This window comes from Notolepis coatsorum, assembly GCF_963971535.1.
Source record: "Notolepis coatsorum genome assembly, chromosome: 1".
In the NCBI taxonomy this organism is placed as follows: Eukaryota; Metazoa; Chordata; class Actinopteri; order Aulopiformes; family Paralepididae; genus Notolepis; species Notolepis coatsorum.
In genome coordinates this window covers 310622232-310648919 of record NC_140165.1, presented here as the reverse complement: position 1 = coordinate 310648919, position 26688 = coordinate 310622232, and the positions used below count along the sequence as shown (strand labels likewise).

General features: G+C 43.9%; 1 protein-coding gene across 1 annotated transcript in view; it reads left to right on the top strand.

Moving 5' to 3' along the window:
- The first annotated feature begins 10722 nt into the window (after positions 1 to 10722).
- The window catches only part of LOC311236421 (uncharacterized protein), a 37479-nt gene continuing 21513 nt past the window's right edge, over positions 10723 to 26688 (top strand). Inside the window, exons 1-6 of the mRNA XM_084324101.1 lie at positions 10723 to 10828; positions 12780 to 13112; positions 13708 to 13898; positions 14016 to 14170; positions 24025 to 24177; positions 26153 to 26293. Of these exons, the coding sequence (XP_084180227.1) occupies positions 12780 to 13112; positions 13708 to 13898; positions 14016 to 14170; positions 24025 to 24177; positions 26153 to 26293 (973 nt within the window). The 5' untranslated portion in view covers positions 10723 to 10828. The remainder of the gene's footprint in view (positions 10829 to 12779; positions 13113 to 13707; positions 13899 to 14015; positions 14171 to 24024; positions 24178 to 26152; positions 26294 to 26688) is intronic.

The following is a 26688-nucleotide window of genomic DNA, read 5'->3' as shown; positions in this document are numbered from 1 at the left end:
CTAACTGTTCTATCTGTGTTCTCTACTCTCAGAACTAACTGTTCTATCCATCTGTTCTCTACTCAGAACTAACTGTTCTATCTCTGTGTTCTCTACTCTCACAACTAACTGTTCTATCCATGTACAGTTTCTTCCCCCTCAAATGTATTTACTCTCTTTTTAGACCCTTTTTGTATCACAAACAGTACTGTATTTGTAGATCTGGTATGTCATAAATGTATAGATGTAGCAGTACTGTCTATCTGTATGTCATGTATGTCATATATGTTATGATGAATTGAAAATGGGGGACCCTGTACAGTACAGCTCAACAATACACAGACCAGAGAAAGACTTTCGTCTTGTTTACATCAGGGTCCCCCATTTTCAATTCATCATAACATATATGACATACACGACATACAGATAGACAGTACTGCTACATCTATACATTTATGACATACCAGATTTGCAAATACAGTACTGTTTGTGCTACAAAAAGTTTTCAATCAATCAATCAATCAATCAATCCGGGCCTGTGACGTCACTGTACCCATTCTGCAATCTGTTAATAAAGTTTTCAATCAATCAATCAATCAATCAATCAATCCAGGCCTGTGACGTCACTGTACCAATTCTGCAATCTGTTAATAAAGTTTTCAATCAATCAATCAATCAATCCGGGCCTGTGACGTCACTGTACCCATTCTGCAATCTGTTAATAAAGTTTTCAATCAATCAATCAATCAATCAATCAAACAATCAATCAATCGGTCACTGTACCCATTCTACAATCTGTTAATAAAGTTTTCAATCAATCAATCAGGGCCAGTGGCGGTCACATGTACCCATTCTGCAATCTGTTAATAAAGTTTTCAATCAATCAATCAATCAATCAATCCCGCAGTGCAACGTGACCCAAATCAGCCAATGCCCGCAGTGCAACACTCCAATTCAGCCATTGGGTGGGACGGTCACGTGACCCAAATCAGCCAATGGAAGCGAGTGTCCTCAGCCCGCCGTATCCTCAGCCCGCTGGAGACGTGGTTCTGCAGGTGGATAGTATTGAACATGGTTGGCACATTCTGCAGTTGCATATCACCGCCGCTAGGTGTCAGTAAATTATCACATTTAACTCTTGTATTGTGCATTGTGTCAGTATTGACAACTTGATTTTACCAGTAAGCCTACATGACGTTTTGAATTTAAGCACTTAACCATTTCACTACCACACTACAAAGGGTTAACCAGCACCATAGCAGTCACACAATACATGTGTTTTTTTTTTTTTAATATTTTGCAGAATGTTCATCATTTTACAATAACTTAAAATGACTTTCTCAAATCGTATTATTACACACAGACACGTGTATATACATATATTTATTTTATTATATATATTTTGCAGAGATTGAAATTGTACACCGATTTTAAAAAGGTCACAGGGAAATGCGAGATGTTTTGCCGTGGGATCCCAGGGGACCTGTATAGGCCGGCTGCCCACGTGGCATGATGTGTTTGCATTCTCTCATAATACACTTCCCCCCACCCTCTCACATGTGAGGGCCAAGCTAGCACCCACTAGGGGCCAGCCGCTAGCGCCATGTGTTTGCCCCTCTCTCCAGAGCCACCTTGCCGCCCAGTGTACCATCTCCAGGAACTGCACGCTCCCCCCGGCCAGCGGCTGGGTGTCCGGCTGCCCGCGCACACACACGCACACACACACACACACACACACACACACACACCTACACACACACACACACACACACACACACCTACACACACACACACACACACACACACACACACACCTACACACACACACACACACACACACACACACACACACACACACGCACGCACGCACGCACACACACACACACACACACACACACACACACACACACACACCTACACACACACACACCTACACACCTACACACACACCTACACACCTACACACACACACACACACACACACACACACACACCTACACACACACACACACACACACACACACACACACACACACACACCTACACACACACACACACACACACACACACACACCTACACACACACACACACACACACACACACACACACACACACACACACACACAGTGTTTAAGTAATTGGCTACATCCAGCTTGTCTGTGATGAGCGTGTTGTCCGTCTTTATGTTTATGTTTGAGAATCTTGTTTTAAGTTTTTTACTGCAGCCTAGTTGATTATTGAGTAATTTCCAAAGTTCACGTGGTTTGTTTTTGTTTTCCTCAGTTTTGTCATTGATGAAATTTCTTTTTGCAGTTTTGATCATGGAGTTTACGTCATTTCTTAGTCTGTTTCTTTCTAGTTTGAGTTCAGTCACGTGGGCTTGGAGTTCACTGCTCGTGCTTTTGGTAAGCTTTGACTGACTTTTACGAAACGAAGAGCATTTTTTGTCTCTGGCTTTCATAGCGGTCAGTATTTCAGTGTGCATCCACGGCCCAGCGCGATTCTTTACCCTGGTGGTTCTTAGTATTGTTGAAAATTTGGTTTTGAAGCCAAGCCATGTTTCTTCAAGCAGTGTACCATTGAACTCATCTGACCAGTCCAGGCTCTCCAGTTCAAGGTTAAAGGCCTCGCTAGAGTAGGTTTTGAGATCTCTAGATGTGACTGTTTTGTGACAGCCAGCCTTTTGCTTTAGCTTTTTGCGGGTACAGAATATCATATAATGATCACTTAACCTGCATGCTATAACCCCTTTATTGAATGAATGACTTTTATTTATATAGCACCCTTCACAGCACGAATGCACAGGGTGCTTTACACTACAGCTTAATATAAAAACACAATAAAACAAAATCAGAAATAAATGACAACAACAACAAACAGTAGTTAAAAAAAGACAGTGAAACCAGATAGAAAAAGTAGAATAAAAGAATTTGGATAAAATCATGAGTCACTAATTAAAACAAAACTATAGGAACAGTGAGGACAAGAAAAAGAAAATGTGCCTATGTATGACCAAAGGCCTGTCTGAACAAATGTGTTTTTAGTTGTTTTTTAAAAGAGTTTTCAGAGGGGGCAGTTCGCAGGTCCAGGGGGAGAGCGTTCCAGAGCCTTGGTGCTGTCACCTCGAAGGCTCGATCACCCCTTGTTTTCAGCCTGGACCTGGGGACCACCAGGAGGTGCTGATCGGCAGATCTGAGTGAGCGGGTGTTGGTGTAGGGATGGATGAGTTCAGTTATGTAGATAGGGGCCTGACCGTGGAGTGCTCTGAAAGTGAAAGTGAGGACTTTGAAGTGAATTCTATAGTGTACCGGGAGCCAGTGCAGGGATACCAGAATGGGAGTGATGTGACATGATTTTTTTGACCTTGTGAGTAGCCTGGCTGCAGCACTTTGGACCATTTGTAGTTTGTCTGTGGCTGATTTGGTGAGACAGGTGAAAAGTGAGTTGCAGTATTGATTGATTGATTGAAAACTTTATTAAAGATTGCAGAATGGGTACAGTACAGTACAGCTCAATACATACAATTGTTAAGGGGATGCAGACCAGAGAAAGACTTTCGTCTTGTTTACATCAGGGTCCCCCATTTTCAATTCATCGTAACATATATGACATACATGACATACAGATAGACAGTACTGCTACATCTATACATTTATGACATACCAGATTTGCAATTACAATACTGTTTGTGATACAAAAAGAGTCCAGAAAAAAAAGTATATACATTTGACGTAGAAACTGTACATTGGATTGGGTAGGTGGGGGGGGTGGGGGGGGACTGTACATTGGAGGTGGTTGGTCGGGGGGGGGTTGGGTAGGAGTGGGGGGGGGAGGTTGGGTAGGAGGGGTGGGTGGGGGACACTGTACAACTGTACAAACAAAACTGTACATTGGAATATTGACAAGACCATACTTGGTAATTTACTGTACATTGGAGGGGGTTGTGTTCGGACATTTACAGGGGCCAGTTTTGAGTTGCAGTCTCCCTTAGGTGTTTTTTGAGAGTGTTTTTGAAAGTGGGTAGTGATTCACATTCCTTTACAGCTTTGGGTAGGGCGTTCCACATTGATGTGGCATAATTGCGAAACGTGTTTAGTCCCTTGTTTGAGCCGAATCTGGGTTTAACATGATTTGTGGAGCTCCCTCTGGTGTTGTGATCGTGGTATTCACTGACCTTTGGGAAGTATTTTGACATGTACATTGGTACCTTGGTCGTGTAGTGTATCTTGTAGACCAGGCCCATTGCAAGTTGCTGTACTCTGTCGTCTACTCTAAGCCATCCTAGGTTGTCAAAGTGGGCAGGGGTGAGGTGGGTTCTAGGAGTAAGGTCAAGCAGTAGTCTGACCAGTTTGTTTTGAGATGTTTGTAATTTTGTTTTTAGCGCCTTTGAGGTGCTTTGGTACCATGAGGTGCAAGCATAGTCGTACTACCCTTGAATGAGTGCTCCTGCTAGAGTCTTCAGGGTATTCTTGTTTACCAGTGAGGAGATCCGGTACAAGAATCGAGTTCGTTGGTTGACTTTTTTTTATTACATTGGATGCCATTTTGTCACAGGAAAGATTTGCCTCTAGGATGGAACCCAGGTAGGTAATATCTTCTTTCCTTGTGACAATATTGTCCCCCACTGTAACTGAGAAGCCGTCGGTCTTGCTGAGTTTGTTATTTGAACCGAAGAGAATGGACTCTGTTTTGCCCATGTGTAAAGATAGTTTGTTATCAGCGAGCCATATGCAGATTTTGCCTAGTTCTGAGCTGAGGGTTTTTTCAACCTGTAACTTGTTCTTGTCAGAGACCAGCAGGGCTGAGTCGTCCGCAAACAGTAACAAGTTGCAGTCACAAGCTGACGACATGTAATTTGCATAAATTAGGAACAGTAGCGGACCTAGTATGCTTCCTTGTGGAACACCACAGCTTACTGTGAGGGGGGGGATAGGGTACCGTTTACCTCCACCATCTGCTCTCTCCCCTCCAGGTAGGATTGCATCCAGCTCACTGATAGACTATCAAAACCAATTGATTTTATCTTGTCAATCAGAATGGTGTGATTGACAGTGTCGAAGGCCTTTTGTAGGTCCAGCATGACCATGCCGCAGTATTTGCCCGCGTCCACCTCTTGTTTGATGTGGTCGTTTAAATATAGAAGACATGTGTCAGTGGAGTGGGATGTTCTGAAGCCAGATTGGAATTCGTAGATTAGATTTTTTTCCGCAAGGTATTTTTCGACCTGTTCGTATACAATTTTTTCCATGACTTTCGAGATGGCGGTAAGGATAGAAACAGGGCGGTAGTTGCCTGGGTCTAATTTACTGCCTTTTTTGTGCAGAGGGGTCACTCTCGCAATTTTGAAGTCCTTGGGGACGTGTCCCTGTTTTATGGAGAGGTTTATTATGTGTGTGATGACTGGGGTGATGGCGGCTGCTGAGTCTCTGAGGAATTTGGAGGGGATGTTGTCATGGCCAGTGGCCTTGTTAGGTTGGAGGGCGCTCAGTTTTTTGAGTACCTCATCTGTTGTTACCATTTCCAGTTTGAAGTCGTCTTTGTGGACCCCTAGGTTCTTGTAGTATGCTACTATGTGTTCTACCCCATAATGCCCTGAGTGGTAGTAGTCAAGCCTAGAGGAAATAAAAGCATGCACGGACAGTTCTAGTTCAGAGTGAGATATGATTGGAGATCTTGGACTTGTCAGAGGTCAGGATGAGGTCAATGGTAGTCTGAGTTGATTCACATACCCTTGTGGGTTGGGTGATTAGCTGGCTGAGGCCGTGTAGATCACAAAACCTACTGAAGGCCTTGAAGACGGGTGCTGCTTTACGTAGCATATCCGTGTTCCAGTCCCCAATACGATTTTTTTTCTACGCCCTCCACCCCGGCTAAACACCCATCAAGTGTGTCATAGAAGCCACTGTGTTCGGGCGGTCTATAGATTGTGCCTACTAGTACTGATTTCGTCCTTTCAAATAAGATTTCAATCCAAACAGTTTCAATCTCGTCATGGTTAAGGTCAGTACGGTTGATGAATTTGGTATCTTTGTGAATATACACACAGACGCCACCTCCATACTGGTTTCTATCCCTCCTGACTATTGAATAGTTCTCGATTTCAATCTCTGGATCCTATACAGATGAGTTTTACTTGTAGTTTACTTGTAGACGTAGATAAGAGGTAAGACTGCTGCTGCATTTGTCCATTTTGTTGGAAATTCTATTGATTTGATACGTATCTTAAACGGCACAGTTACAAAGTAGCCAACGTCAACAACAAATACAACGCTCTCAATGTGCTTAACACACCTACGGCCAATCGCCAACATGGTTGAGTAGCCTCCAGCTGCAGCCTCGGAGATTGTTCTCTCACGGGCAACTTCCGCCAGCCACACGACATTTCTGCCGCTGACAGGACAATGCGCTGATTGGCGGAAAGTACGAAAGTATCTCGAAGTACGTCTGACGTATCTCGAAGTACGTCTGACGTATCTCGAAGTACGTCTGACGTTTCTCTACGTTAGCGAACGTTAATTGAACGTCAAAAGCAGATGCAGTTAGTTAGCACGCAGCAAACAAAGATGGAGAAATGCAATTACAAGGTAAGCCTTATTATTACCTTGTATTCATAAGATAAGATAAATTCAGCAGCATGGGGAGGGGGGAGGGGAGGTACAGGTAGTAGAAGACATAGAGGTACAGGTCACATAATTATAGTACAGTGGAGAAGTAAAAATAGAATAAAAAGGCAGTGTAAACAATATACAATATTATTAACTCTGGACATGTGCATATGAGCAACAAGGTGCGAGATGAGGGTATGTATATCAGTTATTTTGCCCTACAATAAATATATGGTGGTACATTATCTTACTGCTAATTCTATTATAATTTTGTATTTTTCTATTTATTACTAATAATAATTATATAATTATGTATGTATTGTATTCATTATTATATTATGCATGTATCTTTTGTGAAGCAATTCGAGATGACTTCTAATAAAGTGCTATATAAATAAAATGTATTATGTTGTCCTTTTGTATTGTTTCAGTGAGGTGGAGGAATTTGACCGGAGGATCAACAAACAAATGAAGAAGGAAGGGAGACCATTTTGGACCATATAATAATACTGTAGTTGTGGTGAATGAGGTGTTGAAGGAATAGCATTATGTGTCTGATATGCACCAGTAACCTGTTTGTTCAGTGGTGAACGAGGTGTTGAAGGAATAGCATTATGTTGCTCCTACACCACATCATGTTCATATTAACATTTGTATTCTGTAGAATTATTTCTAATCATTATTATTTCTTTATAATTTCTACATATTATTGATTGGTTTGGTAAAGTAAATGGGGGTTGAAATGGTTCTTTTAAAATATTTGTATATTAATAATAAGTGTCAGTTGTAACCTTTTTTTGCTTGACATGTTTGTTTATTTTCAGTTGATGATGATTTATTTCCTCCTTTCCCGCCCATACAATACAATACAGTAATACATTAAAGACACAGTTGTTTAAATGTTTATTTTCTTAATTTAATTTCCTATACAATGTAGGAACCGCACAAGTGATTGATTGGATGAAAATTGTATTAACAGATTGCAGAATGGGTACAATACAGTACGGCTCGATACACACAATTGTTAAGGGTATGCAGACCAGAGAAAGACTTTCGTCTTGTTTACATCAGGGTCCCCCATTTTCAATCCAGAGAAAGACTTTTGTCTTGTTTACATCAGGGTCCCCCATTTTCAATTCATCATAACATATATGACATACACGACATACAGATAGACAGTACTGCTACATCTATACATTTATGACATACCAGATTTGCAAATACAGTATTGTTTGTGATACAAAAAGAGTCCAGAAAAGAGAGTATTGACGTAGAAACTGTACATTGGAGGAGGTTGGGTAGGTGGGGGGGGGGGGGGGGGGGGACTGTACATTGGAGGTGGTTGGGGGGGGGGGGGGGGTCGGGTAGGAGGGGTGGGTGGGTGGGGGACACTGTACAACTGTACAAGCAAAACTGTACATTGGAATATTGACAAAACCATACTTGGTCATTTACTGTACATTGGAGGGGGTTGGGTTACAACACAGGAGCAGAGTATAAACAACAGTACAGGAATGAGAAACAGTCTAAATGGGTTTTAACATTTTAGTTTATTTCATGCGGATATGATCTGTAACGTAGAGAAACGTCAGACGTACTTCGAGATACGTCAGACGTACTTCGAGATACTTCCGTACTTTCCGCCAATCAGCGCATTGTCCTGTCAGCGGCAGAAATGTCGTGTGGCTGGCGGCAGTTGCCCGTGAGAGAACAATCTCCGAGGCTGCAGCTGGACCCTATTGACATGGTTGGCACATTCTGCAGTTGCATAATACCGCCACTAGGTGTCAGTAAATTATCACATTTAACTCTTGTATTGTGCATTGTGTCAGTATTGACAACTTGATTTTACCAGTAGGCCTACATGACGTTTTGAATTTAAGCACTTAACCATTTCACTACCACACTACAAAGGGTTAACCAGCACCATAGCAGCCAGTCACACAATACATGTGTTTTTTTTTAATATTTTGCAGAATGTTCATCATTTTACAATAACTTAAAATGACTTTCTCAAATCGTATTATTACACACAGACACGTGTATATACATATATTTTATTATATATATTTTTTTACATTGCAGAGATTGAAATTGTACACCGATTTTAAAAAGGTCACCGGGAAATGCGAGATGTTTTGCCGTGGGATCCCAGGGGACCTGTATAGGCCGGCTGCCCACGTGGCATGATGTGTTTGCATTCTCTCATAATACACTTCCCCCCACCCTCTCACATGTGAGGGCCAAGCTAGCACCCACTAGGGGCCAGCCGCTAGCGCCATGTGTTTGCCCCTCTCTCCAGAGCCACCTTGCCGCCCAGTGTACCATCTCCAGGAACTGCACGCTCCCCCCGGCCAGCGGCTGGGTGTCCGGCTGCCCGCGCACACACACACACACACACACACACACACACACACACACACGCACGCACGCACGCACGCACGCACGCACGCACGCACGCACGCACGCACGCACGCACGCACGCACACACACACACACACACACACACACACACACACACACACACACACACACACACACACACACACACACACACACACCTACACACACACACACACACACACACACACACACACACCTACACACACACACACACACACACACAGACACATACACACTGGCCATAATAAACACAATTTCGCTCAATAACTTTCAAACTATTATGTGTGTGAGATTAGGTGCAGAATAAATCAAAGTGGCGTAATGGCAATACCATAATAACGTGTTTTACCGGTACCAGGGTGAAACTGATGATTATCATGGTACTTGTGCTTTCGATGAGTACCTTTTGCGAGAGTGGAGATACGCATATTTTAATTGTAGGGCTGCCAACCATGCTGCCAACACACAAAATCAGGGATGAGATGCAAGAAATGTTTCAGGCAAGATTCAAACCCAAGGCAATATGATTACATAGTACGCTGCTTAGCGTGGTGAGCCACCACCATTCTGAATAGTATCTTGTGTTATTCATCATATGATGATTCAGGGTAATCTACCATTTCTGGCGCAGTGTAAAGTAATAAAACACCAATTTATAAAAATGGTGTTGGTATTATTTTTCATATATTATCAACACGCCGCAACCATTGACTCCTAGAACCCACCTCACCCCTGCCCACTTTGACAACCTAGGATGGCTTAGAGTAGACAACAGAGTACAGCAACTTGCAATGGGCCTGGTCTACAAGATACACTACACGACCAAGGTACCCATGTACATGTCAAAATACTTCCCAAAGGTCAGTGAATACCACGATCACAACACCAGAGGGAGCTCCACAAATCATGTTAAACCCAGATTCGGCTCAAACAAGGGACTAAACACGTTTCACAATTATGCCACATCAATGTGGAACGCCCTACCCAAAGCTGTAAAGGAATGTGAATCACTACCCACCTTCAAAAACACTCTAAAAAAACACCTACGGGAGACTGCAATTCGAAACTGGCCCCTACAAATGTCCTAACCCAGTTGTACAGTAAATAACCAGGTATGGCTTTGTCAGTATTCCAATGTAGAGTGTACAGTGCCTGTTCGAGCCCAGCGCTCCACATTTGCTTTCAGTTTAGCTGGTTGTCCGTACTAATACACATTGGCCGTATTAGGGGGTGGGAAACTGATGGGTGGGGATCGGGCGTTGTGGACAGCGACTCCTACAGGTCGGTTGGTGCGCCTGCGCAGTAGAATCAGGAAGTGTCGGGGGCAGCGTGAGCCTCCCACGCGTTACTCCTCGCCACTGAGAGATCGAGTTGCGCAGGTGAAAAGATGTGACTGCTGTTACCTCAAGTACCGGAGGGGACTTGTGCTATGTATGACTTAGTCCACATTGCAGCCGGCTTGTGGGAGGCAAGAAACAGCGTTCGTGACAGGGGAGGGTTGAATTGGATGATACGAAATTAGGATGGGAGAAAATATAGAAAATGGAAGAAAAGTGGATCAAAAAAAATAAACTTTTCAATCAATCAATCAATCAATCTTCCAACATGGTGGGAAAATGGGGTTCTAAAAATGTACACTCCAGTCCAGTAGGTGGCGGTAATGCACCTAAAATATATTTGCAAAACGCCGCCTTAAAGAAGACCACCAGTACTTCCGCGTTACATGGAGCTCGTCGTTCATTCATGAGCTCAAAATACGGAAGTGTTTCGGTGGTCTATTTTTCATGAACCAGCCATCCACATCCCGGAGGTTAGAGGCTTCTCCACTGTTCGTATAAATGTGAGTAATGGTATTTAACAGGCTATTAATACAGCACACCTAACGTTACATTATTTGATGGCCCTTTGCATAGCAAACTGAACTGTTAGAGTGAAAGTCGTGTAAGCGTAGCTACCGTTATAGTCGGGAGAGCTTCTCTCTATGTATCTAACGTTAGGAGGGGGTGGGTGGGTGGGAGAGAAATATACATACGGTGGGGAGAGAATATAATATACATACAGTGGGGAGGATACTGTACATTTGGAGGGGGTGGGTGGGCGAGAATAACCCAACCTGGTTACAATAATATGGGCAAAACTCAGTCTATTCTCTTCGTTTCAAATAACAAACTCGGCAAGACCGACGGCTTCTCGGTTACAGTGGGGGACAATATTGTCACAAGGAAAGATGAAATTACCTACCTGGGTTCCATCCTAGAGGCTAATATTTCCTTGACCTGACTCCTAGAACCCACCTCACCCCTGCCCACTTTGACAACCTAGGATGGCTTAGAGTAGACGACAGAGTACAGCAACTTGCAATGGGCCTGGTCTACAAGATACACTATGCGATCAAGGTACCCATGTACATGTCAAAATACTTCCCAAAGGTCAGTGAATACCACAATCACAACACCAGAGGGAGCTCCACAAATCATGTTAAACCCAGATTCGGCTCAAACAAGGGACTAAACACGTTTCGCAATTATGCCACATCAATGTGGAACGCCCTACCCAAAGCTGTAAAGGAATGTGAATCACTACCCACTTTCAAAAACACTCTCAAAGAACACCTACGGGAGACTGCAATTCGAAACTGGCCCCTACAAATGTCCTAACCCAGTTGTACAGTAAATGACCAAGTATGGCTTTGTCAGTATTTCAATGTACAGTGTGTGTGTGTCCCCCCTACCCACCCCCCCCTCCCCCCCACCTCCAATGTACAGCCCCCACCCACCCAACCCCACCCCACCCACCCAACCTCCCCCAATGTACAGTTTCTACGTCAAATGTATATACACTCTTTTTCTGGACACTTTTTGTATCACAAACAGTACTGTATTTGCAAATCTGGTATGTCATAAATGTATAGATGTAGCAGTACTGTCTATCTGTATGTCATGTATGTCATATATGTTATGATGAATTGAAAATGGGGGACCCTGATGTAAACAAGACGAAAGTCTTTCTGGTCTGCATCCCCTTAACAATTGTATGTATTGAACTGTACTGTACCCATTCTGCAATCTGTTAATACACTTTTCAATTAATCAATCAATCAAATGTTAAAATCATCACGTTATTTAATCTTGGTGGGTAGCTAGCTAACGTACTGCATTTACTGAAAATGTTAATTGATGCAGAACGGACCTGCCTTGTGTAAGTGCTAAATCTGGCTGCTGTATACACCTGATCTTGAGTCTGGCTTGATTTATTGACATTATTATTAACGGAAGACTCAGTATACCAACAAGAACAGCACGAGAACAAGAATGTCCAAATATCAAAATAAAAACACGTGACTTGTTGCTATTGTTCTTGCAGGCAGACGAGAATAACATGTCTGTAGCCTTTAGAGACTGTAGATTGTACAGTTGTACCAATGTACAACTGCTCTCTTTTTTAGACTCTTTTTTTGTATCACAAACGGTACTGTGTTTGTAGATCTGGTATGTCATAAATGTCTAGATGTAACACTACTGTCTATCTGTATGTCATACACTGACCTGCTGCAACTTTTCAGAGACTGTAAGTTCATTTAACTTATTCTCATCTAAATAAACCTATGTGCGCGCTTGATAAAACAAAGCATCTACTGTATTACTGTGTGTTTCTATTGTGCGCAAGTCAAGCAAGTGTAATTGAACACAATACATGCTGCCATGACGTGCATCTCGCTGTTTGTCATTACATTTTGTCACCCTTGACTGTTTTCTGAATCTTAGTCTAATGTCCATGTATACCTGCTTTAGATGGATCCTACGCTTAGAAAAACACCAAAAGGGGAGCTCGTTATCATGGCATCCAAGGTGGCCCAGAGCCATGTCCGCGCCCCGGCCGCGATGGCCAAAGAGCCAGAGGAGGTGGAGGCGGAAGCCCGTGCCCGCGTCGTCTCCGAGGGGGGTGACCCTGGTAACACGGCCTTAGTACTGAGTCGTACTGCGATTCAGTTCGGCCAGTACCAGGGTCAGACCTTCCTCTGGCTCCTGGAGAATGACGTGGGCTACACGGTGAAGCTGGTGGCAGCTCAAAAGAAGGAGCGCGAGCAGCACACAGGGTCTCAGTGTCCGCTGATGGCCAACAAGGTACTGTACAGTCTGCTAGGGGTAGGTACAAATAGAAAACTTTTTTTTTTATCCACTTTTTCTCCCATTTTCTATTTTTCTCCCATCCCAATTTTTCATATCGTCCAATTCAACCCTCCCCTGTCCTCGAACGTTGTTTCTTGCCTCCCACAAGCCGGCTGCAATGTGGACTAAGTCATACATGGCACGAGTCCCCTCCGATACTCGAGGTAACAACCGTTGCATCTTTTCACCTGCGCAGCGCGATCTTTCAGCGTTAGGGGTCTGTGCTTTGGAGGGGCCCCGCCCCCGTCGCTTCTTGATTCTACTGCGCAGGCGCACCAACCGACCTGTAGGAGTCGCTGTCCACAACGCCCGATCCCCACCCTTCAGTTTCCCTCCCCGTAATACGGCCAATGTGTATTACTGTGGACGACCAGCTAAACTGAAAGCAATGTGGAGAGCGGCGCTCGAACAGGAGGCATCCTGTTCGAGCCTAGTCTCCAGCATTCGTGGTGAGCGCCTTGCCCAATGCGCCACATAGCCGCTCATAAATAGAAAACTTCTATAACTGAACTGTCTAACAACTGAACTGTCTCATTGTATCTGTCTTCAGGACGCCTTAACTCGCTACTCGAGTGCCTATGTGGACTTTATGGAGCCGGTCCGCCACATTTGGGCATACGAGTCGTCCAAAGAGAGGTCTCTGCTGCCCGGGCAGGAGGGCGTGGCCCTCGTTGGCTTCGGCCAGTACAAGAGTGTGACCCTGCAGGACATGTACCAGTCAAAGGACCCCAAGACTGTCGCGTATGTTTGAACGTATATACAAATAAAATTCAATCGATTAATATAATGTTGTGTGGTTAGTTGTGTGTTATTGGAACGCCAAGCACTCAAAAAGCATGCATCTCCCCATTTGCTTAGCTATGTCGCCTACGTACGGCAGGCGCCGGCGAGGACAAAAATGGGGGAGGACGCCGTCCGCTACATTCGTCTCCGTGACCGCGAGGAGGAGGCAGCAGGGCGGCGTTCTCCATCTGACGCAAAGCCGGTCCAAGCGTCAGTCGGCACGAAACAGTGTAAGTAGTCATAATTACACGGATATATACTTTATTGATCCATCCCCTAAGAGAAATGTCTTCAGTCTGAATCTTACCTTCTTTTTTTCATTCCAACATGAATAGACTTTGTCATGGAATGGGTAGGGGTGGGACAATACATCGATCCAGATCGATATATCGATCTATTATCAATTATCAAATGGGATCGATGCAACGTAAAAAGATCGACTCATATTGCGATAGTCTTATTTTGAAAATCCCCTCTTGAGCATATCCGCCCGGCCGGAACAACAACAACAGTAGCTCAGTGCAGCTCCGTGTGTGTAGTGTAGACGTTAGACAACATTGCTTCAGAGTCCGCCTATTTTGCCCGAAATAAGTGCCTGTTTTTTTTCCCCACAAGGGGTCAAATGCATCTAACATGCTTTCCATCCTCGACATTCCTTTATGCCCACGTCGCGTTAAATACCGAAATTAACGTTGCGTTAGCGTGAGCTAACTAAGCTAAGCTGATAGAGAGAGCAGGGCCCCGTTCCTTGTACCTGGATAACTGAGTTAGCCGGATAACTTTAACTGGATAACTGAGTTAGCCGGACTTTCCGGTTCCCCGTACGTGGATTTTCCAAATCACCATGACAACAGATCCAAAAGTTTGAGCCTGGTCGAAAGCAGAGTTTAAGTTCAAGTTAGCCTGAACCATCGCCACGCCCCCGCAAAGAAGTGACAGCCCGTTTCCTGAAACTATTCCCACAGTCTACGATCTGCATTATACCATTCTGAATTACGTTTTTGTGCTCCATTCTTCCAGAGGGGGCTTTTGAAATGTAAAATAGACCCAAAATGCTGATACTAAATTCACTTTGTCCTAAATAATGCACGTTATATATACCGTGGCGCTCGCTCGTGTGATGTACACATTATGTGGTTATTTTAATTGTAACTGGGATTAAGATGTCTGATGAGATGCGCTGTTTGACGGATTTGAGAAATTGAATGAGCCGTTGACGTCACATTAATGAATGAGGATAAAGAGATAAACTTCATTCAAAACAAAGGATATTCTAAACACGGGTCTCTCGTTCATTAATGTATAAACAATGAATTTATCCCATCTGGCACAGTGGTGCAGCGGTAGTGCTCAAGCCTGCCAACCCAGCGACCGGGGTTCAAAACCCGGTGTTTCCAATATGATTTTTTTGAATATAATATTAATGATTATACGCCAAAGTAGCCTGGTTTTAAGTTAAAATATTATAAATCTACATGCATTGAGGATGTCATTCTTTATATAGCTCTCAACGTGCACCAAATTGAATTATTCCTATATTGCAAAAAGAAGGAAAAGACTAGGGTCTCGAACCCCGGTCGGTCTGCGTGATAGTCAAAACAACAACCCGTTAGACCACATTGGAGATAAGTTAAAGATCGACTATACATCAATCAATGGGTAAGAGAGCCGTATCGTAATTCTGTATAAGTTTAACTAATTATTTTCGCTAGCAAGATCTCATTTGATTATTCAATCCAGCAGGCAAGTTTAAAGAAATATAATCTGATTGATTGAGGTAATGAGGGACTTAAAATTAGCCTATAGATAACGCATTTAACTTGTCGGCGAGGCGATTGAGCCGTATTGCAATCTGTCAATAAAGTTTTAAATCAATTAATCAATCAATGCCGTTAGAGAATCAGGATCTCTGCCATCGATACGTGCTGGCTTTTCGCCTGAAGCGGCCGCGCGCATTTAGCCTGAGTCGCAAGTCTGGCTTGAGTTAACGAGACTGAATCCACCTTCGAGGAACAGGAAAATCCCGGCTTCGAACATCGGGTTAACTGAAGCTGGATAATGACATCTTGATCGACTTGAACCAGGTACAAGAAACAGGGCCCAGCAGAGGTCCACTAGGGACTGGGAAGGAGATAGCCCCACTAACAGGATCTGGCCGGTACTGCACCTCCTGACTCCCAATATGCCTTTTCCAGCCAAAATACAGCGCTGTGATAGGATATTAATATCGGAGAAAAACTAACCAAAAACAGTGAACAGGAGGTCTATTTGTATTAAAAACAATAGATTGTTTTTCATTTAAATGTCTGGAAGAGATCAACAATAAAAATTTCATGATATTTCCATTGCCTTTTTTTGTTGTTGATTTAAATGTTACTGATTGTGTTAAATGGGCATATAATATCGTCTCATATCGATCGCAGGCACCTGAATCGTATCGTATCGTGGCAGACTTTGTGATATCGGAAAATATCGTATCGTTGTCCAAAGAATCGATATCGTATCGTATCGTATCGTGATGCAACTGGTGATTCCCACCCCTAGGAATGGGTAAGTCTGGACATGGAAGAAAGTCTCCCTAATCATGCGCAGGGGCCATGCTAATCTTCTCTATCGTTCCAATTTTAGTCCAATATGTCAGCAATAATAAAAGTCCAACGGGGGAAAACATTCAATGACTCAGAACTCGTAGGTCTATCTGTCCCAAATCAGCGATTCATTAAAGTTTATACAATATGGTGTCCGTGCTTAACAAAGATTAAAAGGCCGTATATAAACTATTGTTGTGGCTGATGGTTGTTTAACACAGCAGGAGACGATATTTCCAATTTTAACAAGTAGGTAATTTATTTAGGAAAAGAAGTTTCAACAGCAGAGCTATGGATCGAGCAGAGGATCACCACAGCTTGAACAAAAAACACTCTACCTCTCAATCCCCCTGCTTGTCCCCTAAATCCCCTCTCAGTCCTGCCCCCACATGACAGATATGATGACGTGTCATATCATGTCAGATATGACATGACGTACATTAAGATGACACGTAGATTTAACATCGGAGAGAGATAAAAACATTAAGAACATCGAAGAGAGATAAAGACATTAAGAAGAACATAGATTTAGATAAAAACATTAAGAACATCGAAGAGAGATAAACAAGATATGATGTACACACACGATATGATGTAAAACATTAAGAACATCGAAGAGAGATAAAGATTTAGTGAGATGTGTGTGTGTGTGTGTGTGTTTGTGTGTGTGTGTGTGTGTATTGTGTGTGTGTGTCTGTGTGTGTGTGCGTCTGTGTACAGACGTGTGTGTATGTCTGTGTGTGTGTGCTGTGTATGTGTGTGTCTGTGTGTCTGTGTGTGTGTGCTGTGTCTGTGTGTGTGTGCTGTGTATGTGTGTGTCTGTGTGTCTGTGTGTGTGTGCTGTGTATGTATGAAAGAGAGAAAAGACACAAGATTAGAGCACACGATATGATGTACTGAAATGTCCATCTGCCTATCTTGAGGTTGTTTTAAGAACATCAGCCAGACTGTCGCCCTAGTGTCTTTGAGCCCTGCTAGTTGACCTATATTAAACTAGTCAAGACTAACCCCTTTCCTACCTCCACCCCCGTATACACATTTTCCACAACACTATCCTGCACGTTGTGCTGCCATGTATTTGCCGGCATCTTCAGGCGAGTCGAGGAAAATCCTGTCTCCATGTTTATCGACGATGCGAAGTCTTGCAGGGTACAGCAATGTGGGATTGTATTTTCCCACAAAAAGTTGAGACATCACCGTCTTGTACTTGGCCCGCAGGAGCACCACATCCAGACAATAATCTTCAAAGAAGTATATTGATACATCCTTGTATTTCAGGCTGCCTTTCGCCCTGCGCGTCTCCCGAATGATCAATTATTTTATTCCGACCTGACGTAGGACAGCCATAATCACTCTCGGTTTGGCGTTGTTGTCGTTCTGTCGGGTCCCCAATCTGTAACACTGATCCACCTCAGGTGCCGTAGGAAGGATGGCTGTTCCCAGGATTTGATGTAATACACTGGCTAGTTAGCCTGCTGTTAGCTCCTGTTAGCACTGGCTAGTTAGCCTGCTGTTAGCTCCTGTTAGAACTGGCTAGTTAGCCTGCTATTAGCTCCTGTTAGCACTGGCTAGTTAGCCTGCTATTAGCTCCTGTTAGCACTGGCTAGTTGGCCTGCTGTTAGCACGGGCTAGTTAGCCTGCTATTAGCTCCTGTTAGCACTGGCTAGTTAGCCTGCTATTAGCTCCTGTTAGCACTGGCTAGTTAGCCTGCTATTAGCTCAAGTCAAGTCAAGAGTTTTAATTGTCACGGCATAAAAGTATACAATGAAATGCGGGTGGTCTTGCCCGCAACGATGTGCAATACAGTGGTACAACATATAATAGAATCCAATAAAAAAACAACATTGTGCAATAAACAGGTAACATGGTGTGACATCTCGGTATCTGTACATAGTTATTTACAGAGCATATAGGACATGCTAGGTAGCTTTGGTAGTGCAATACACTGTTCCTGTTATTCTAATTTAAAGTGGCCTTTCCTTTTGGCCATAAGTGTGCGGCATGAGTGTGTGCCCGCTCATGTTAAAGTGTTAAGTGGCTGCTAGTGTGTGAGCGTGCGTGTCGTGTGTGTGTTCATGTGTGCTTGTGTGTGGATAGTTCAGTGTTCTGTGGCACTCAATGTTCATTGTTCAGGGCTCTGATGGCCTGGGGGAAGAAGCTGAGCCTAAGCCGCTCTGTCCTAGTAGCTGGGGTTCGCAGGCGTCTGCCTGACCTCAGCAGCTGGAACAGGCTGTTATTGGGGTGGTGAGGGTCTTTCATTATCCTGCAGGCTCTGGATTTGCACCTCTTGTTGTATAGAACCTGCAGGGGAGGTAGTGCAATACCCGTGGTACGCTTGGCTGAGCGCACCACTGTCTGTAGGGCCTTCTTGTCTTGTGCCGTGCTGTTTCCATACCAGGCAGTGATGTTTCCGGTCAAGATGCTCTCTACAGCTCCTGAGTAGAAGGACTGGAGTATCTTCCCCGATACTCTGAACTTCCTTAACTGTCTCAGGTGGTAGAGGCACTGTTTCGCCTTCTTTACTACTGTGTCTATGTGTGTTGACCATGTCAGATCCTCTGTCAGCTCCTGTTAGCACTGGCTAGTTAGCCTGCTATTAGCTCCTGTTAGCACTGGCTAGTTAGCCTGCTATTAGCTCCTGTTAGCACTGGCTAGTTAGCCTCCAGTTAGCTCAAGCTGGTTAGCTCCCTCTAACTGAGTGTGTGTAACTGTATGAGTGTGTGTAACTGTGTGAGTGTATGTCTCTGTATGAGTGTGTGTAACTGAGTGTGTGTAACTGTGAGTGTATTTCTCTGTATGAGTGTGTCTAACTGAGTGTGTGTAACTGTGTGAGTGTATGTCTCTGTACGAGTGTGTGTAACTGAGTGTGTGTAACTGTGAGTGTATGTCTCTGTATGAGTGTGTGTAACTGAGTGTGTGTAACTGTGTGAGTGTATGTCTCTGTATGAGTGTGTGTAACTGTGTGAGTGTGTGTAACTGAGTGTGTGTGAGTGTGTGTAACTGAGTGTGTGTAACTGTGTGAGTATGTCTCTGTATGAGTGTGTGTAACTGAGTGTGTGTAACTGTGAGTGTATGTCTCTGTATGAGTGTGTAACTGTGAGTGTGTGTAACTGAGTGTATATCTCTGTATGAGTGTGTGTAACTGTGAGTGTGTGTGTAACTGAGTGTGTGTGTAACTGTATGAGTGTGTTTAACTGTGAGTGTGTGTAACTGTGTGAGTGTATGTCTCTGTATGAGTGTGTGTAACTGTGAGTGTGTAACTGTGTGAGTGTATGTCTCTGTACTGCCGCAAACGCTTCGGGTTGTGTGCAGCTCACCGACTCGTCCAGCCCAACTATACGGATATTCAGTTTACGAGATTGATATTCCAGCTCGAATATTTTAGCCTTTTGTGTCTTATGTTATGATGAATTGAAAATGGGGGACCCTGATGTAAACAAGACGAAAGTCTTTCTCTGGTCTGCATCCCCTTAACAATTGTATGTATTGAGCCGTACTGTACTGTACCCATTCTGCAATCTGTTAAATAAAGTTTTCATTCATTCACCACGCTGCCAACGATTGGGGGGAGTTTGGCGGCTGAGGCCTTGGGTCTCTCCTGCCGACGGTGGTGGTGGCGCGGCCGTGGCATGTTTCGTCGCCCCTTGAGATTCACTCTCGAGACACGCGTGGTTTGACGTCGGGCCGTCTGGGGGCCTCAGACTGTTGGGCTCCGTGTTTTTCACGGCGGCTGAAATGTACTCACTGTATTCTCCAAGGTCTTCAGCTAAAATATTTAGCTACGCCTGTTTTGAACTGAACGACTTTAGAAACGGATCCTCACAGAACGATGCTTCAGCGATGGCCGGCAGCTCTAGCTTCTTGTGTGCCTGGCAGCTTTAGTGGCGAGAGCACTTGGACCAGGGTTTATAAGGAGGACTATATTGGCGTCGGCCCATGCATCTGTTGGGAGTGCTGGTTGCACAGGACCCTCTCACTGCAGGGCACTTTGTGCTGGGCGGTAGTTGTGTGAACATCTATCTTCCATCTTTTTTCCGTTTCATAAACATTTTAAAAACACTGCTGAATGCAGTATTCTATTTTCTCCACTCTTAACACAACACAAAGATTCAATGTCCCCGATGACATCACTGGTGGCCATAATAAACACTTTCGCTCAATAACTTTCAAACTATTATGTGTGTGAGATTAGGTGCAGAATAAATCAAAGTGGCGCAATGGCAATACCATAATAACGTGTTTTACCGGTACCAGGGTGAAACTGATGATTATCATGGTACTTGTGCTTTCGATGAGTACCTTTTGCGAGAGTGGAGATACGCATATTTTAATTGTAGGGCTGCCAACCATGCTGCCAACACACAAAATCAGGGATGAGATGCAAGAAATGTTTCAGGCAAGATTCAAACCCAAGGCAATATGATTACATAGTACGCTGCTTAGCGTGGTGAGCCACCACCATTCTGAATAGTATCTTGTGTTATTCATCATATGATGATTCAGGGTAATCTACCATTTCTGGCGCAGTGTAAAGTAATAAAACACCAATTTATAAAAATGGTGTTGGTATTATTTTTCATATATTATCAACACACCGCAACCATTGACTCCTAGAACCCACCTCACCCCTGCCCACTTTGACAACCTAGGATGGCTTAGAGTAGACGACAGAGTACAGCAACTTGCAATGGGCCTGGTCTACAAGATACACTACGCGACCAAGGTACCCATGTACATGTCAAAATACTTCCCAAAGGTCAGTGAATACCACGATCACAACACCAGAGGGAGTTCCACAAATCATGTTAAACCCAGATTCGGCTCAAACAAGGGACTAAACACGTTTAGCAATTATGCCACATCAATGTGGAACGCCCTACCCAAAGCTGTAAAGGAATGTGAATCACTACCCACTTTCAAAAACACTCTCAAAAGAACACTTACGGGAGACTGCAATTCGAAACTGGCCCCTACAAATGTCCTAACCCAGTTGTACAGTAAATGACCAGGTATGGCTTTGTCAGTATTCCAATGTACAGTGTACAGTGTAAATGGGGGACCCTGATGTAAACAAGACGAAAGTCTTTCTCTGGTCTGCATCCCCTTAATAATTGTATGTATTGAGCTGTACTGTACTGTACCCATTCTGCAATCTGTTAATAAACTTTTCAATCAATCAATCAATCTTCCAACATGGTGGGAAAATGGGTTTCTAAAAATGTACACTCCAGTCCAGTAGGTGGCGGTAAAGCACCTAAAATATATTTGCAAAACGCCGCCTTAAAGAAGAGCACCAGTGCTTCCGCGTTACATGGAGCTCGTCGTTCATTCATGAGCTCAAAATACGGAAGTGTTTCGGTGGTCTATTTTTCATGAACCAGCCATCCACATCCCAGAGGTTAGAGGCTTCTCCACTGTTCGTATAAATGTGAGTAATGGTATTTAACAGGCTATTAATACAGCATACCTAACGTTACATTATTTGATGGCCCTTTGCATAGCAAACGGAACTGTTAACTTGAGAGTGAGTCGTGTAAGCGTAGCTACCGTTATAGTCGGGAGAGCTTCTCTCGATGTATCTAACGTTAGGAGGGGGTGGGTGGGAGAGAAATATACATACGGTGGGGAGAGAATATAATACATACAGTGGGGAGGAGACTGTACATTTGGAGGGGGTGGGTGGGAGAGAATAACCCAACCTGGTTACAATAATATTGTAGTACGTTAAAATCATCGCGTGTTATTTAATCTTGGTGGGTAGCTAGCTAACGTACTGCATTTACTGAAAATGTTCATTGATGCAGAACGGACCTGCCTTGTGAAAGTGCTAAATCTGGCTGCTGTATACACCTGATCTTGAGTCTGGCTTGATTTATTGACATTATTATTAACGGAAGACTCAGTATACCAACAACAGCACGAGAACAAGAATGTCCAGATATCAAAATAAAAACATGTGACTTGTTGCTATTGTTCTTGCAGGCAGACGAGAATAACATGGCTTAACCGTAGCCTTTAGAGACTGTAGATTGTACAGTTGTACGGTGTACCAATGTACAACTGCTCTCTTTTTTAGACTCTTTTGTATCACAAACAGTACTGTGTTTGTAGATCTGGTATGTCATAAATGTCTAGATGTAACACTACTGTCTATCTGTATGTCATATATGTTACCATGAATTGAAAATGGGGGACCCTGTAAACAAGACTAAAGACTTTCTCTGGTCTGCATCCCCTTAACAATTGTGTGTATTGAGCTGTACTGTATTGTACCCATTCTGCAATCTGTTAATAACATTTTCAATCAATTAATCAATACAGTTTCTTCCCCTTCGGATGTATATCTTTTTTATGATCTCTTTTTACTACACAGTTCTGTATATCCGTTTGTTGTGTGTGTTAGGGTGACCATATTTTGATTTCCAAAAAAGAGGACATAGCGTGGAATAAACTCGCCGAAACGGTAAAGTGTGCCATGGGCACGCCGTGATTCCGATCCGCGTGAAAATATTCACGGCCATAGAGGAGACCGTGGGACACCTTTTTGCAACCGAATATGTGTCTCGAATTTGCTCCCACGCGGCGCGCAAAATCGCGCAAGTCTTGTTTACATCAGGGTCCCCCATTTTCAATTCATCATAAATGTACAGTTCCCTGCCCCTTGTATATATTTACTGTATGTCACAAATGTAACAGTACTGCTTTGAGGTCTTTCTCTGGTCTGCATCCCCTTAACAATTGTGTGTATTGAGCTGTACTGTACCCATTCTGCAATCTGTTAATAAAGTTTTCAATCAATCAATCAATCCCGCAGTGCAATACTCCAATTCAGCCATTGGGTGGGACGGTCATGTGACCCAAATCAGCCAATGGAAGCGAGGGTCCTTAAAGTGTTGCGGTCCTGAGAGTGTTGGTGCTCTCGTCCTGCAGCTGGATACTATTGCCTCACAGCGTGGCCGTCAGCGCGCGGCCGAGAGAGCGCCGCTGGCTCTGCGGCTCTGCAGCTGCATGCTTCTCCGGGAGTCCGGTTGGATAATGCCATGTAAAAAGTCGCATGCCTGACATATCGGCATGTAACTCGAGAACCGAGGCACGGATTTTGGCGATCCAGATGGCATTCGAACGGCAACGTATAGCGCTTTAATTCGGTAATTTATATGTTCGGCGAAAAATGCAGCTCCGAGCCTTCAGATGCTCGCAAAGGGCCGTGAAACTGAAACTGAAACTGAAAAACAGTGAAACCCCGGACATTTCGATGAATTAATAACCCCCCCCGGACGCCCCGGACAGGGCGTGAAAAGAGGACATGTCCGGGCAAAAGAGGACGTTTGGTCAGCCTAGTGTATGTCATGAATTGAAAATGGGGGACCCCGATGTAAACAAGACGAAAGTATTTTTCTGTTATGTGTCGATACTGGCTACGCGTCCTGCTTTGCCTTCTGGACAGCTCATTCATACCTAATTAAGTATTTCTCATGCACCTTACATCTACCCAGCCACACCCACTTCCGTCCCCCTGACGACGGGGGCCACCGAAGGGAAGAGTAAGAGGAAGAGGAAGAAGAAGAAGAAGACTATCAGCAACCCAGGAGGAGAACCCAACGGCGTACCTCCGCCTGGTACCTCCTGCCCTGCGCCCGGGGGGAAAGGTAGGGACCTGCGAGTGCATGCTGCACCCCCTTGCTGAAGTAGTCTTGAACTACTAACACATAGCGATTATGACGATCAGTCTCGCTGAGGGGGCCCATTATATCCAGAGCCACTCTCTCCATAGGTGCTCCAATGCGGACAGTGCCCATGGCAGGGCTGTACACTGCGACGAGATTATCGCAAATTGCCCCTTAATTTGGCCCGTGCGAGTGGACAATAATATTTGGGGGCAACCTTGCGAGTAGTGATTTCAACCCTTCATTCGCATTTCACTCCTAAATTAATCCATACAAATTGGATAAAAAAAAATAGTAAAACATTAGCCTACAACCAGGGCTGTACAGTGCGACATAATGTCGCGGTGCTATGAAAAAATCTGTCGGCAATGAATGAATTTACTGCGATAGCCTGTGTGAAAAAAGATTTGCGTGTGAAGTAAATCTGGGCCACGCTATATACTTGGTAGTTGTAGTCTATCGTGCGATTAAATACCATGTCCCGTCTGCGTAGAGTCCATACATCCAACACCAAATCCCATAATTCCTAGCGAACCATCGAATCGAAACTGAATGTTGCATCGCCAAAGAAGAACTTCATTTCAATAAGTTTAAGCCCCTAATTTTGCTCTGCAAGAAGAACGGAGCGGATATCAGTCCATCTTATGACAACCACGTCCGATGTGGAGAGATGATAAGAGACCATAGCCGGTGAAATTAAGTCGGATCTGGCAGTGATGATTGACAGGGACACACTTCTAACGTTCAGTTCAGCCATGCATTAGGTGAGTCGCCCACTATTAAGACGTTTTTCAATACTTAAATACTGTCTACTTAAATTTCCCTCCGGGGATCAATAAAGTATCAACCTATCTATCTAATAATGAGACAATATGCAAATAAGATAATACTAATAATTGTCACGGTTCCCCGTATGAAAGTGGCTTGCAACTTACTGCTGGTAAAATCAGTTTATTTCTCGTTTTGCATAGTATTACATTCCTCTTCTATAAAGTCCCACCGTAAGAGCTATGGCCTCATACAGGTCCATTAAACCTTTTTGATTAGAGTCTTTCCTTCGAGATAAGTTGAACTGAACAGGAGGAACATATTTTTTTGCACTATAATGGTAAAATTGTTATTTAAAAATGTGCCCATAAAAAAAAATATTCTGTGCCCCTAAATTTCTCATTTAGGGGCAAGTGTGCCCCTAGTGAAAAAGCTTAGCGTACAGCCATGTAGGTGTGCTCTCCATAAAGGCTGCAGGTTTAGCAGCAATGCAGGTGTTAATGTTATGGGTAGCTGCATCTCCTATGGTCATTGAATGCATTTGTCCATACAACATGTTCATATGGGGAGGCTCAGTTCCATAATGACGTTGCTGCATTTCAATGCCACTGTCTCTCATACTTTGATCATTCATATGAGCAAAAGGGTTTGTGCTTGACAACGACAGATGAGCACGTGGGTAATTGTCACTGGCCATTATCAATGGTTGTTTATTATGTGCAGTAAATGGGTTTGACATTGCACCAGTAGGGGGCAGCTGGCGATCACCTGTTATGAACGGGTTGAGACTTTGTCCATGTTGGTAATCAATTTCACGTCTCAGGTTAGCGACATCAGACTGAGAAGAGTACATGGTTGTAGTTGTGGGGGTTAACATGAATGGGTTAGAGTAGTTGATCACTTGCTCTTTATAGTTGGTAATTTCTCCGTCAAGGTTACTTCCATGGGCTGTCATCATCTTAACTCAGTTCATTGTTGAAATTGCCTCGTGCGTCCGTTATCATGAGTTAGCATGAGCTAACTTCACGTTTCCATAGTTTACAACTCACCGATAAAATCAGGATTTGTTTTCATATCCCGGACTCGAGCCCCCAATGTTACCATTTCTGTATTAACTCGAACCTTCGTAAGAGTACAGGAGAGTGTTCTACCTAATGAAGTATTTCTCATGCACCTTACATCTGCCCAGCCACACCCACTTCTGGCATCAACGAGGTGCCGGTCGCCTCCAGGGAGGAGCCCGTCCCCCCGACAACGGGGAAGAGGAGGAAGAAGGCTCTCAGCAACCCAGGAGGAGAACCCAACGGCGTACCTGCGCCCGGGGGGAAAGGTAGGGACCTGCGAGTGCATGCTGCACCCCCTCAAAATACTACGTTTTAAAAATAAAAAGTCCTTCTTGTTACTTTTCTGTATTAACTCGAACCTTAGTAAGAGTACAGGAGAGTGTTCTCTTCACTCTAGGGCCGAAGTGGTCATGTACAGTCACGTACTTATTAACGTACGTTACTGTCCGGACTTCGGGGTAATTCCCTCTAGATGTGTGGCGGTGACAGTAAACCACTGGAAACCGTTAGCTTCAGGACTGGGCATTTATTTCCATTGTATTCTTCATATCATGTGGTTGATTAACGTTACATACGTCACAACAAGCTACCTGCTTCTCTCGTTCCTGCGTACACTGTCTCATAACAATATTCGCTGCTTGCGTAGTCCAACTGTATCCCA